The sequence below is a fragment of the Eleutherodactylus coqui genome, chromosome 3 (assembly GCF_035609145.1).
Source record: "Eleutherodactylus coqui strain aEleCoq1 chromosome 3, aEleCoq1.hap1, whole genome shotgun sequence".
NCBI classification, from domain to species: domain Eukaryota; kingdom Metazoa; phylum Chordata; class Amphibia; order Anura; family Eleutherodactylidae; genus Eleutherodactylus; species Eleutherodactylus coqui.
Window position 1 is genome coordinate 48,055,756 of NC_089839.1, and position 12,482 is coordinate 48,068,237.

General features: G+C 44.3%; 1 protein-coding gene across 2 annotated transcripts in view; it reads left to right on the forward strand.

Moving 5' to 3' along the window:
* The window catches only part of THADA (THADA armadillo repeat containing), a 551,380-nt gene that overhangs the window by 48,391 nt on the left and 490,507 nt on the right, over positions 1–12,482 (forward strand). For both annotated transcript variants that reach the window (XM_066595569.1, XM_066595570.1), the window contains exons 15-17: positions 148–271; positions 3,028–3,179; positions 10,719–10,941. In XM_066595569.1, coding sequence (XP_066451666.1) covers positions 148–271; positions 3,028–3,179; positions 10,719–10,941 — 499 coding nt within the window. The remainder of the gene's footprint in view (positions 1–147; positions 272–3,027; positions 3,180–10,718; positions 10,942–12,482) is intronic.

The following is a 12,482-nucleotide window of genomic DNA, read 5'->3' on the forward strand; positions in this document are numbered from 1 at the left end:
TGTTTGTGCAGCTTGTTTTGGGGTCCCGGCCTCTCTTGTGATGCCTAAGAACACGTTAACACGTCGCCTATCAGTTTTTGTTCTTTCCCACACTCAAACATTCCCAGATGTTACAGTTTGCTGTTTTGCGTCTCTCTTCTCTTCCAGGAATTCATGTCCTCTATCACAGATTATCTCTTCCAGTCACTTTTTCCTGGTTCGTCACATCCAACGAGGTTTTCAGCCTTGACTATTTTAGGGTCCATTGCTGAGATTTTCCCCATGGTATCAGGTGAGCAATACAAAGGTGGCACAAAATGCCTCGTGGAACCTCACGTTTGGCTGCAATAAAGATAAAGTGTCAAATTCAATCAGTTCTAAAATGTGAGAAACATTAGATCGTATCTTGTCATTAGTACATAGGGTATTGCACTGTATAATAATATACTGTATCAGCCACAGCATTAAAACCGGTGAAGTGAATAATATTAACCTCTTCCCACTCCAGGATATATATTTACGTCGGGGTAAGTATGAAGACGGGTCTCTCTTCATACAGCGTGGGCATCAGCTGTTTGTTACAGCTGACACCCGCAGGCAATAGCTGCAATCGGTCGTGTGACTGATTCCGGCTATTAAACCTTTAAATGCTGCTGTCAATTCTGACAGCGACATTTAAATCCCCCAAACGAAGTTCGGGTGTCACGTTCGCGCCCCCCCCCCCCCCCCCCCACGCGCGTGCGGTGAGATCGGGGGAGCCGTGCAGGTGCCATGGCAGCCGGGGGTCTTCTGAAAGGCCAAATGGCTGCCTTAGGAGACTGCCTATCAAGCCATCCCCGTGGGGTGGCTGAATAGACTGCCTGTCAAAAAAGCAATATGACATAATGCTATAGCATTACATCATACTGCAGGAGCAATCAGAACATCGCATGTTGTAGTCCCCCAGGAAAGCTTAAAAGAAAAGTGAAAATAAGAGCAATAAAGTTTTATTAATTGTAAAAGAAAAAAAAAAGTTCTTTGCCATATCTATAATAAAAAAAAATCTAAATCATTAAAGAAAAATACATATTTGGTATTGCCGCGTCCGTAAAAGTCAGATCTATCAAAGCAGCGCATTATTTTTCATGCACTTTGCACATTGTCTGAAAAAAATAAAATAAAGAACGCCAGAAATGCACTTTTTCAGTCACCCTGTCTCCCAGAAAAAAACGCAATGAAAAGCGATCAAAAAGTCATATGTATTCTGAATTGGTACTAACGGACACTACAGGACATCCCACAAGAAATGAGCCTCCCCACACTACTACGTCAACAGTAAAATAAAAAAGTTATTGTGCGCAGAAGATGGCGGCAGAAAAAATTATTTTAAAAAATTAGATGTCTTTGAAAAAAAAGAGTAGTACAGAAGAAAACAAAACTATACAAGTTTGGTATCGTAATAATCGTACCGACCCATAAAATAAAGTTATGTCATTTTTGTTGCAGTTTGTGCGCTGTAGAACCAGGACGCACTCATTGATGGCAGAAAGTCTTTTTTTCTTTTGCATTTTACTCCACTTAGATTTTTTTTTTTACGTTTTTCAGTACATTATATGGTACTTTAAATGGCACTATTTAAAAATACAACCCGTCCCGCAAAAAACAAGCCCTCATACAGCGATGTCAATAGATGAATAAAGGAGTTGCGATTTTTTTATTTATTTATTTTTTTTGAAGGGGGAAGGAAAAAAAGATGAAAACAAAAAGGGGGCCGCGTCATTAAGGGATTAATTACTTTATTACAATGGCATAATGTGTTGTTAACCCTTGAAATGCCTCCGTTGGTGTTCTGAAATCCCAAACAGCCCCCTTGTGATCAGCTTGCTTTGTGTCATTTGGTTGTAATGATAGCCCAGGGCGTTCTGCCATGCACTTTTGCTTATTGGGACAGGCCGTGGTCTGTCTTAATAGAATGCTGGGAGAAATATCACATATTGCAACACTGAAGTATTGCAGCATATGGTATATTCAAACAAACCATTTTAATTTCAAGACCTCTATGGGGACTAAAGAAATGTAAAAGTAAGTATTGTAAAAAAATATTTATTATTTAAAAAATAAAGGATACAAAAAGTTAAAAAATAACGGGGCGGCCATCTTGCTTGAGCTACATTTAACAGCATTTAGAGCATTCAGAAGATACGTTTTACAGCATGGGCCTCATGGGCCATTCACACAATGGACAGGAGGGGACCCACTGACTGTTGGTCTAGACATACCCTGTGACCTGTGCGTGGGGTCATTGTGCAGGGAGGGGGGAAGCAGATCGTTACAGCTTTTACCTATTGTGAATGGTGGATCCTGTCTTGGATCCACCATTCACAATAGGTAAAAGCTGTACATACAGGTGTCCCCTCTCAGTGTAATCCTGCCTGTGATGTCAGTGAGACGACTGCTGGAAAGTTTTCTCTACAGATCAGGAACTGACAGAATAGTATTTTCGGCTCTCTGGTCATTGTGATTTTTTTTATAAACCCTGATTGTGATTTGAAAATTAAAAAAAAACAAAAAAAAAACAACTAAAAATTCTTTAACACAAAAATGTGACTTATATTTGAGGCCCTTTAAATTCTGAGATGGAAAAAGCCCTTTAAGTTGACACAAACACAGCCATAACAGCGGCACCAGAAATAACTTTGCGCCTGGTTATTCCTACCCCAGTAAAGTACAAGGTCATAACCAACAATTCCCATACGAGCGGCCATATGTTCCCCCGGCTGATATAAACCGCCTTGCTTGTGTACATACAGGGCTTGTTCACCGTTACGGGGCACGTCCCCCTATGACAGCCGCAAAGCCAACACAAATGATCTGTATGAAGGAAACATCTGCATTTAATAAGAGTCTTTTATTGTAGGTGCAGGAAAAAAGCTGCATCTGTACTTGGTATTTCACATCTGCGGGTCCCAGCGCTCCTTTATTGGGAGCAGTAAAGCTTAACAAGCTTTGTTTTGTGAAGCAGAAACTTATTAGTGAAATTTCTTCCTTACTAATGATCTCTTTTCACAGGCTCTTGTCAGACCGTATTTCAGTTCGCTCAGTCGGTCAGCGGTAACAATGTCCGCGGTCTCCTAGAGTGCTTCAGTAACACCTTTGAGGAAGTGAAACTTCTTGCCTTTGAACTTCTGAGAAAGCTGCCCCCGTCTGTTTTAGGCCTTCAGGTAATTATGGGCTATACTTCAACAAAAGCCCCTTGGCTGTGGCTATACAATAAGCGGCGGACCCTCCATGTACCGTGCTGGAACTATCGAGCCGTGGTATTATGGCTGCAAATTTACATCTAGAATAGAAACACATTAGTAATTACATTTATAGGAATGTCAGTAGTTAATATGTAACGGAATAGAAGATAGAAGGGGGATGAATATCCGCAAAAGCCATCAAAGTGTAAGAGGCAACTTTACTTGCAAATTCCTTTCCTTTATTACTATGGTTGTACGCAAGGTCATACCTGATACTGTTATCGCTGCATGATTGACCCTGAAACAGGACTCCTTACTGATTGATAAACGATGGGGGTATACAGCAGGTATTCGTGTTGTAAAGTTAAAAACCGTTGCAGACTTGGGGGCATAGCTATAGGGGATGCAGAGCATGAAATTTGACCCGGGCCCAGGAGCCTTAAAGGGGTTCTGTCAGAAAAAAAAAATTATATATCATTCTCAGCTGTGCCTTACGGGGCCAGTCACCAGGAGGCTGCTGCTCTTCTTCTTTCCCTCCAGCAGCCGTCCGATCACAGGGCAGAAGCTGGTAAAGTTCCAGCTTCCGACCATGCCGGGCGGCAGGAATTGATCAGTGGTCAACCCGTCACAAGTGATGCGTCAACCACTGATTGGCTTGGCCGCATCTAACCTCTGCCGTCCTCGGAGAGTCGATGGAGAGTGCGCAGGCGCCGTGAACTTTCCAAGGACGGCACAGGATAGACACGGCTAGGTCGACAAGAGCGCGCAAGCACGCAAAGGAGCCGCTGGAGCCGACCCTTCATGCGCCAGGTAAACAGCGGAGGGAAGAACAACGGGATTAGGGGAGTTGGCTTTTTTTTACCCCACTCTTTTCTTTTTACAGGTTACACTCTACAGGGATGCAGGGCAGGATGCAGATGAGGATACATTTTTTTATTTTACTGACAGAACCCCTTTAAGGGGCCCATAAGGCCTCTCTTCTCCATATAAGGAGCCCAGTACTATGAATAAAGCATTATAGTTGGGGGCCCTGTTATAGATTTTGCATTGGGGCCCAGGAGGTTCATGTTACACTTTTGGTTGCAGTGGTTCTCAACCCCAAACCAAGTAGAGACCCAACTAATTCACCATACAGGTGGCACGATGACATCTCTTCGGCTGGTGGGGTTGAAGCAATAACACCTACTGCATATTTCTCTTACCAGTATGTTTCTCACCCCCTTTTGGGGGACAGCATGGTGTCAGGGGGAAAGCCAATCAGGTGGCTCGTTGCTAAACAAAAAGGTGAGAGGGGCTGTGATTTATTCTATGCTTCAAGGGTGGTCCAGGCAGCCAATGCACAACCGGTCAAACATGAATGACATTTCTTATTGATATACCTTCAGTGTGTCTGGTGGGGATATATTTACAAGGGTGCGTTCACACGTTGCAGATTTGTGGTGGATTTCCATATGTTAATTCTTAGGGCCTCCTTTGGCTTTAATGAGATCGGATACTCTCCATGGCATACTCTCTACTAACGTCTGATACACTTCAGCTGGTATTCCCCTCCAGAGTTCTCTCAAAGAAGATTCGTTGAACCGTCTACAATGTTACAAGGAGCGTCGTCATTGGACGGTTCAGTAATGGAAGAACATTTTATGGAATGACAAATCATGCTACTTCATCTTCAAATCAGGTAGATTTACCTGGGGGTGGAGGAGCCTGCCTGACTTTGTTCTGCCTGGGGCAGAATTTTGTCCCCAAATCGGAGGGTTGCTATAAGTACAGTGGAGGTTCCATTATGGTCTGGGGATGTTTTACATGGCATGGTCTTGGCCCATTGGTTGTAGAGTCAAGAACCATGAACATGGGGGTACCTTGACATTCTAGACAATAATGTGTTGCCGACAATGCAGCAATATTCTGGGAATGGTCAGCAATACTTCCAACAAGACAACATTCCTTGCCACAGATCCAACGCTGTTTTATGTTGGTTTGAGTCCCGACCTGAACCCTACTGGACATCTTTTGGATGAACTAGAATGGCGGCTCAGGATGAACCACTTCTGTTCTACTTGAGGGAACTTGCCAGACATTTGCAGGATGAATGGTGGGAAATGCCAGCTGAAGTGTAACAGATGTTAGAAGAAAGTATGCAACGGCGTGTATCCAATGTCATTAGGGCCAAAGAAGCCCCAATAAGTGCTAACATATAGCAATAAATACTTGTTTGATTCTTGCTCCGGTGTCCAATTACTTGTATGGATGACCTGTAATTAGGATGCTTGACCTGTTGGTCAAAACGTTGCATTATGGAAGAATAAAGGCTATGTTATTGTTGCATCTAGGATGCTGTTACATGCATTTTTTTTGCTATGATTAGGATAGGTTATCAGTATCAGATTGGGGGATCCCAGCCGCGCCGTCTGCTGTATGAAGGGGCTGCAGCACCCTTCATTATACATTAAACACAAGGCTGTGCCATTCACGTCAGGGGAATAGGACTGAGCTTCACAAAGACCATGCAACTGATAAACGTGACGTCACAGGCCTGACGAGCGCTCACCCAAGCACTGCGGCCTCTTCAAACAGCTGATTGGCGGAGGTGCCAGGAATCGACTCGCAACTAATCTGATATTGATGGCCTATCCTAAGGACTAGTTATCAATATCTGACTCCTGGAAATTAAGGACTTGCCTGGCTTGGACAATTTGGCTATAGATACCTCATTTTTGGCAAGGGTACAGCTGTGTATAGGTGCAAAGTATATACAATATTATCCATCGTAAGCAATCAAAGACTAGAATCGATCCTTCCTCTTAGCTGCAGGTTTGCTACAGTGTATCAGTGCAGGTAAGATGTATCGGCCTGGTTTAGTTCACAGAGGATTGTCTTGATTAGATACAATTGTAGCAAGTTATCAGCTGTGAGCAGGACTAGAACTAGGCCAGTTGTAGAATATTCTGTGATTACATTTTGTATTAAGCCTTCTCCATCTGTGCTGCTGACATATACAGTAGTGTAATGTACGCCGCCATGTGGAATATGGATTGGATGATGGAAAGAAAGTTGGATTGTAAAATGCATATTGGATTTTGTGTCAGACGCGGTTAAGGAATCGTTTTAGGGAGTTCTCTGATACATTGGCCAAACGTGTGAGTAAAACTGTCATCATCCCGTGACTAAAACTTCTGGCTTTCCTGTTGTCTCCCTTTATCAGATGGTGCTCATATTATTCCTGACGAGTGTAGTGAATGCGATGAGCTCTGCTGGCCCCCATACGGAGGAGCCGGCGTCCGCGCACTTCTGCGTGTCTCCCAAAGCGGCTAGAGACTCTATTTACACGGATGATTTCAGAGCGTTGTGGGATACACAGAGATCACGTGACAAGAACCCGTTATTCCAATGGGGTCATTTACAGGCGGGATTTCTCTATCGAAACGATGGTGTGAGATAGAAAAATTGTAGCACTTCTTATTTTTCGGCGATCCTGTTCAAGAATCGCCTATTATTTCCTATGGGTGTATGAAAATATCTCATCGCACTCCCATGCCAAGCGATTTGCTTGTGAGGGCGATGCATTTATATTCATTTAAAGGGGTTGTCCCGCGGCGAAACGTTTTTTTTTTTTTTTTCAACCCCCCCCCCCCCCCCCCCGTTCGGCGCGAGACAACCCCGATGCAGGGGTTAAAAAAGAACACCGCACAGCGCTTACCTGAATCCCGGCGGTCCGGCGTCTTCATACTCACCTGCTGAAGATGGCCGCCGGGGTCTGCTCCCTCTGTGGACCGCAGCTCTTCTGTGCGGTCCATTGCCGATTCCAGCCTCCTGATTGTCTGGAATCGGCACGTGACGGGGCGGAGCTACACGGAGCCCCATTGAGAAAAGAAGAAGACCCGGACTGCGCAAGCGCGTCTAATTTGGCCATTAGACGCTGAAAATTAGACGGCTCCATGGAAACGAGGACGCTAGCAACGGAGCAGGTAAGTGAAAAACTTCTGATAACTTCTGTATGGCTCATAATTAATGCACAATGTACATTACAAAGTGCATTAATATGGCCATACAGAAGTGTATAGACCCACTTGCTGCCGCGGGACAACCCCTTTAAGTATTGAAACAACATTCACTTTTTTTCACAGGCGTACTCAATGCAAGGGATTTTTCTTGCAAAATGCATCAAAATTGCAGAAAAATTGCAAGTGTTACAATATGTCCAATTTTCCTGGACCAAGGCCGCAGTCGCCCGTGTAAATCTAGCCTGATCTCTCACAGTTTTTGAAGCCAAAGTCACCAATAGATCCAGCAGTATACAAACTGATACAGGGAAAAAGCTGTCATCATCTTGTGTGGGCGGGGTTACCAGGACACTTACCTCTCTCCTAGGAGTCCTGCCAGGATTTAGGGTCCCCATAACAGACTATGGTCGGTCAACCCTGCCAGCTCGCTAATGCATTTCCCCGACAGATGATGTTGGGGACAAGAAGCATTGGGATGTTGAATTTCAATGCCTGATCCTTTTGTTCCACCAGGAGATAAGCCCTGTCTGACTGTGGCTTACCTCCCAAAGCACGTGAATGTTTGGTCGAACATCCCTGTGTATGGGGAGCTGTCGGACGGCAGTTGTTGAATGTGTGTGGCCGTCGGGCAGCGCTTTCCATAGTTACCCAATGTAAAGCGAGTCATGCGAGCTGTGCGAGCGATTGTTATGACAACTCGTCCGTGGACAGCCAGCCTAAATGGTTCGTTTTCAGTGTGAGATGACAGCCGCGCTCCACAAGATTGCATTCCGTTTTTTTGATTTGTTAGAAGATAATGATAATCATTAACAAATGGCTTTTTTTGTTAGGACTGTATTGCCGCAAACTTCTCATAAATCTTCATAACGCGATCAAAGATGATGATCATCACACAAGAACCTTTAGCTTTTTGCAGAATTTCCTTACATGTGCGTCACACGTGATTCGTTTTAGATTTTCAAAACGAAAATCTGAACTTTTGTGCAAGTTGATGGGATTTACTAAGCACCACATTCGCACGCTGCCGATTTATTGCTAAGGATTTCACATTTTGCAATGCAAATCTGCAGGAAAAGAATAGCTGACATTTCCCACCATGCGGCTTCATCTATAGTACCCTGTTTAGTAAAATCTGGCTGGACCAAGCATTCTGGCTCGTGTCACCCCTGTTTCCGCATGGATTGTAAGCTCTTGTCAGCAGGGCCCTCTCTCCTATCAAGGGTTCTTTCACACGTAGGCCACCCGAATAAAAAAAATCACAGCAAATCTGCTCCAAAATCTGACTCAAAAGCCACATCATTCAGGCCTCATGTCCACGGCGAGTCAGATCCCGCATGCAGGAATCCGACCCTGGGCGCGGTTGAGGACCCTGGGGGCCTGTCCGGGACTTCTATTTCCTGTACTACGGATGTGTGCAGGAGCGCCAACCAGCCCTAATTTTGTCTGTAAATGTTCCCTATGATTTGTAAAGTGCTGCAGATTATTAGAATGATTATTGGTCAGCTAGACCCAGAGATTTCCTACCAGTAGTGGACTCTATAGACCGTGTCCTTGTCATAGAGGCATTTCAGGAACCAATATTCCATTAATTAGTATGAAGCACACCTCAATGTCTTCACACTGAACTTACTACCCGTATAACCGGGGTCTCGGCTAATGATCAATAACTTCCACTAGTAATTCACTGCACTCACAGTATAGGGGATGAAACTCCCAACGTGGGGAACCACTGACTGCTGCTCTCTCACAACAGGGCATTGAATACATTCACTTGTGCTAACATTAGTTTCCCTTATTTGCACTTGTAATGAGCCGCGGCAAGTATCAGAAGCCGGTAGTCTCTTTGTAAAGCTAATTTTCCCAGATTGCCTGCAGATATCTTGGAAATCATCGTCAATGAGATGTTAAAAGTAATATTACAACCAATGTTCATCAGTATTTTAAAGGGGTATTCGGGTATTCAGGTCATAGGTAGTTGGTTTTTTTTTTCTTCAGGTTTTCAGCTTTCCGCTGGATGGGAGAAAACTGATAGATTGGCATCACTCCATTCATTTTCATGGGGCAGACAGACAGAACTAGCCGAGCGCACCATTGTGTGGAATGGAGCGGCTGCTGTGCATGTGCGACCAGCAGCTCCATTCCCCGCTACACTATGGATATAGGAGCCTGCATCTTGAACTGTAAGATATGTGGGACACGGGTCCCTCATTCTTGGGATCCGTGCTGGTCCCAGTGGTCGGACCCCCATGATCTATCGCTACGTGAGCCAGCGGTCATCCCCTGGCACAGCAGAGCTACAGGGTTCTAGCAGACCCTGATCAGCTCTATTAGTGACTATTGTCAATACAGGGGATGTTTCCCTGTAACTGGGGCTCCTATGAATGCAGCTCCTATGGATGCCCCAGCTACAGTGGAAAAGTGTGTAATAAAAAACAAACAAACATGCGAATGTCCCCCAGAGGTCTTAGATGACGTCATGAGGGAAATGGATAGCAAAAACAAATAATTACATACATCAGTAAAACAAAGTTACAGAACAAAATATAAATCTATACATAAAGAAATTAACCCTCTAATATGCCCTCTAATCCAAAACCATACATATTAGGCCTAATTCCCACGGGCGGTGGAAATCTGTGGCGTTTCACTGCAGCTATTAGGTTCTATTGAACCTAATTACTTAATGTACATGCTGCGGAATTCCACCGCGGAATTCCACAGCATGCAATTACCCGCAGCGTTTCCTATTTGCTGCAGGTATACGCGTGGACGGCTACCATTGTAGTCAATGGAAGCCGCCCGTCACGCTATACTTCCGCTGTAGCACAACTGAGGTATAGTGTGAATATGCGCCCCGCCCACCGCTGAGCACGTCATATGACGCTGCCGGCGCATCATACGATACTGCCGGCGCGTCATGCGGGATTTCGCTCAGCGGATCCGGAGGTAAGCTTCGGTATTCCGCCTGAGGAGCCCGTCACGACCGTGTGCATAAGGCCTTGCATATCAAAACGTCCGAAACAAAATGAGGAACCCATCCCCATTGTGTAAATATACTAATTCAAAAAATAAATAACTATGAATATAAAAAAACTTATTTTTTTTAGGTTTTTACCCGCAATAAAACTAACAAACAGAAAAAAAGTCAGTGAAAAGTTTTGGAAAAATCGCCCTATATGTTACCAGAAAAAAAAACTCTGCAAAAATCATTTTGGTAGCCGAAGGAAAAAAATGGGGCAATAAAACCGCCACATGGGTAAAATCCCTAAAAAGTGTCTGGTCCTTAAGGTACAAAACACCCTGGTCCTAGAGGGGTTAAAGTGTGGTGTCATGAAGATAACCCATTGACATGCCATTTTAGGGAATATAAATGCCAGCGAAGGAGGGGCCCGGGATGTATACCCCCAGCAAAATCCAAAGTGTTGGTTGGTGGTGTGCGCCACGCGAGGATTACCCAATCGCCGCGGCTTCAGTAATACATGAGGGGTGAATAAATAATATGTTTCTTTATTTTCAGGAGCCGCAGAAACTTCTGCTTCTGCTTCAAGCAGCGATGCCCCTGAGCACCAGCACCAAGCACTTTGATTGTGTCACTGCTTCCTACCTGCTAAATTTCTTGATCTACCAGGAGGGTCTGGAGGCTGCCCTAGGTCAGTTGGCACAAGATGGGCACGGAGCTGCTAACCAGCAGTCAGCCAGTATTGACAGTAGCAGTTTTGTGGAGAGAAACACCTTCCATGGTTAGTTCTTTTTTATCTTTTCTTGGGTGGAAAATCTTATTTCCAGTAAGTTTTTTGGTGCGGACAAAAAATTACATTTAACCCCTTCCAATCCACTGTCTGACGTCTTCAGACATTCTGATTGAAGGCTGTACAGCTGCATGTTTAAAGACGTCAGGCACGGTATTGTTACTGTATATTACTGGCTGTTCCTGTTGTTGGGGGCCTCTCCAGCATGTCACATTCTGCAGTACTGGCTCTAGCCAGCAGATGGCGCCATTCTATAATGGCAGAAAAAGAAAAACCCCTAGGAAACCCTGAATCCAAAATTGGATTGCAAAGGGTTAAAACGAACCTGACAGGAGTGGCGGATGATCCTCGTTGTGTGTCACTCTTCGCCGTTTGCTCATCATTTTTGTTTTTAGATCTAAAAGTCTGTGGCAGTTCATTGTATAATGTCCTCTGAATGGGTCGGGGTATTTCTCTGCTACCTGAAATCTTCTGCTTCACATAGTGTAATTTTGCAGTGGATTTGGATGCGAATTCTGCGCCATTGTAGCATATTTGGCAATCTGTGTGCCTCAGCTGATATGCCACAGATTTTTTTGTAAGTGGATTTAGTAATCCACGTTGTGGAAGAAGAGGGTAAGGTATGTTCACACCTAGCGAAAGTGGATTTTCTGCAGTGAAAAAGGCGGACCGACATCCGCGTTAAAACCATGTCAAAAAACCCGTAAAAATCCACATCGGTGTGGATCTACATAAATATCCACAGCAGACTTCACCTTTTTGCAATTGAAAGGTTGAAATCTGCAGATTCTCCGCAAAAACTGCATCAAAATCCGCAGATTTTGACGTGGATTTTAATGCAGATTTTCCGCTGCATGTGAACATACTGTTAACATGTCCATTTTGGTTCAGATGTCGTACGCAGATTTGCTGTATTGACTGGGGCTAAATCCGTGCGTGGATCCGCGTGAAAATCTATGGCTGAAATCCAAGGAGAAGTTGAACTGTCCACATCAGAAAAATGTAACCTGTATCTGACAGTTCTAAGGCCGTGTGAATGAGGCCTTGGCTTGTTTCCGTAACCCTCATACATGTGAATGGGAGTTATAGAAGCAGCTTGCGCTACGCGGTTTGCTTATCTCCCATTCATTTCTATGGAAGTTATAGAAACAGCATAAGACAGCTCGCTCACATAACTTCCGTCCGTCTCTGCCCATTGCTTCTTGGGTGGTCTGGCCTCATTCTTGAGATAGATGCGGGTCTCGGAGATGGCATAGCCTATAAAATGCCATTCAAGTTAGAAATTCTCTTTGTTTGCAACCACCACAAGAGGGAGCTCTCTGTATGCTGATTTATACAGCTCTGCCTAAACTCTGTCATTGAGGCTGTATTCATACGGGTGGGCTTTATTTCCCCTGTGAGTTCTGTCCAGTTCAGAGATGGGCAGAACTTTCACAGGAAGAGAGCCCATTATTTATCCGAATGGGTTAATTCGAATACATTTTTGTTAAAGAATTGCCCGTTATTTTCTATGGGAGTTGTTTTCTTTTTTT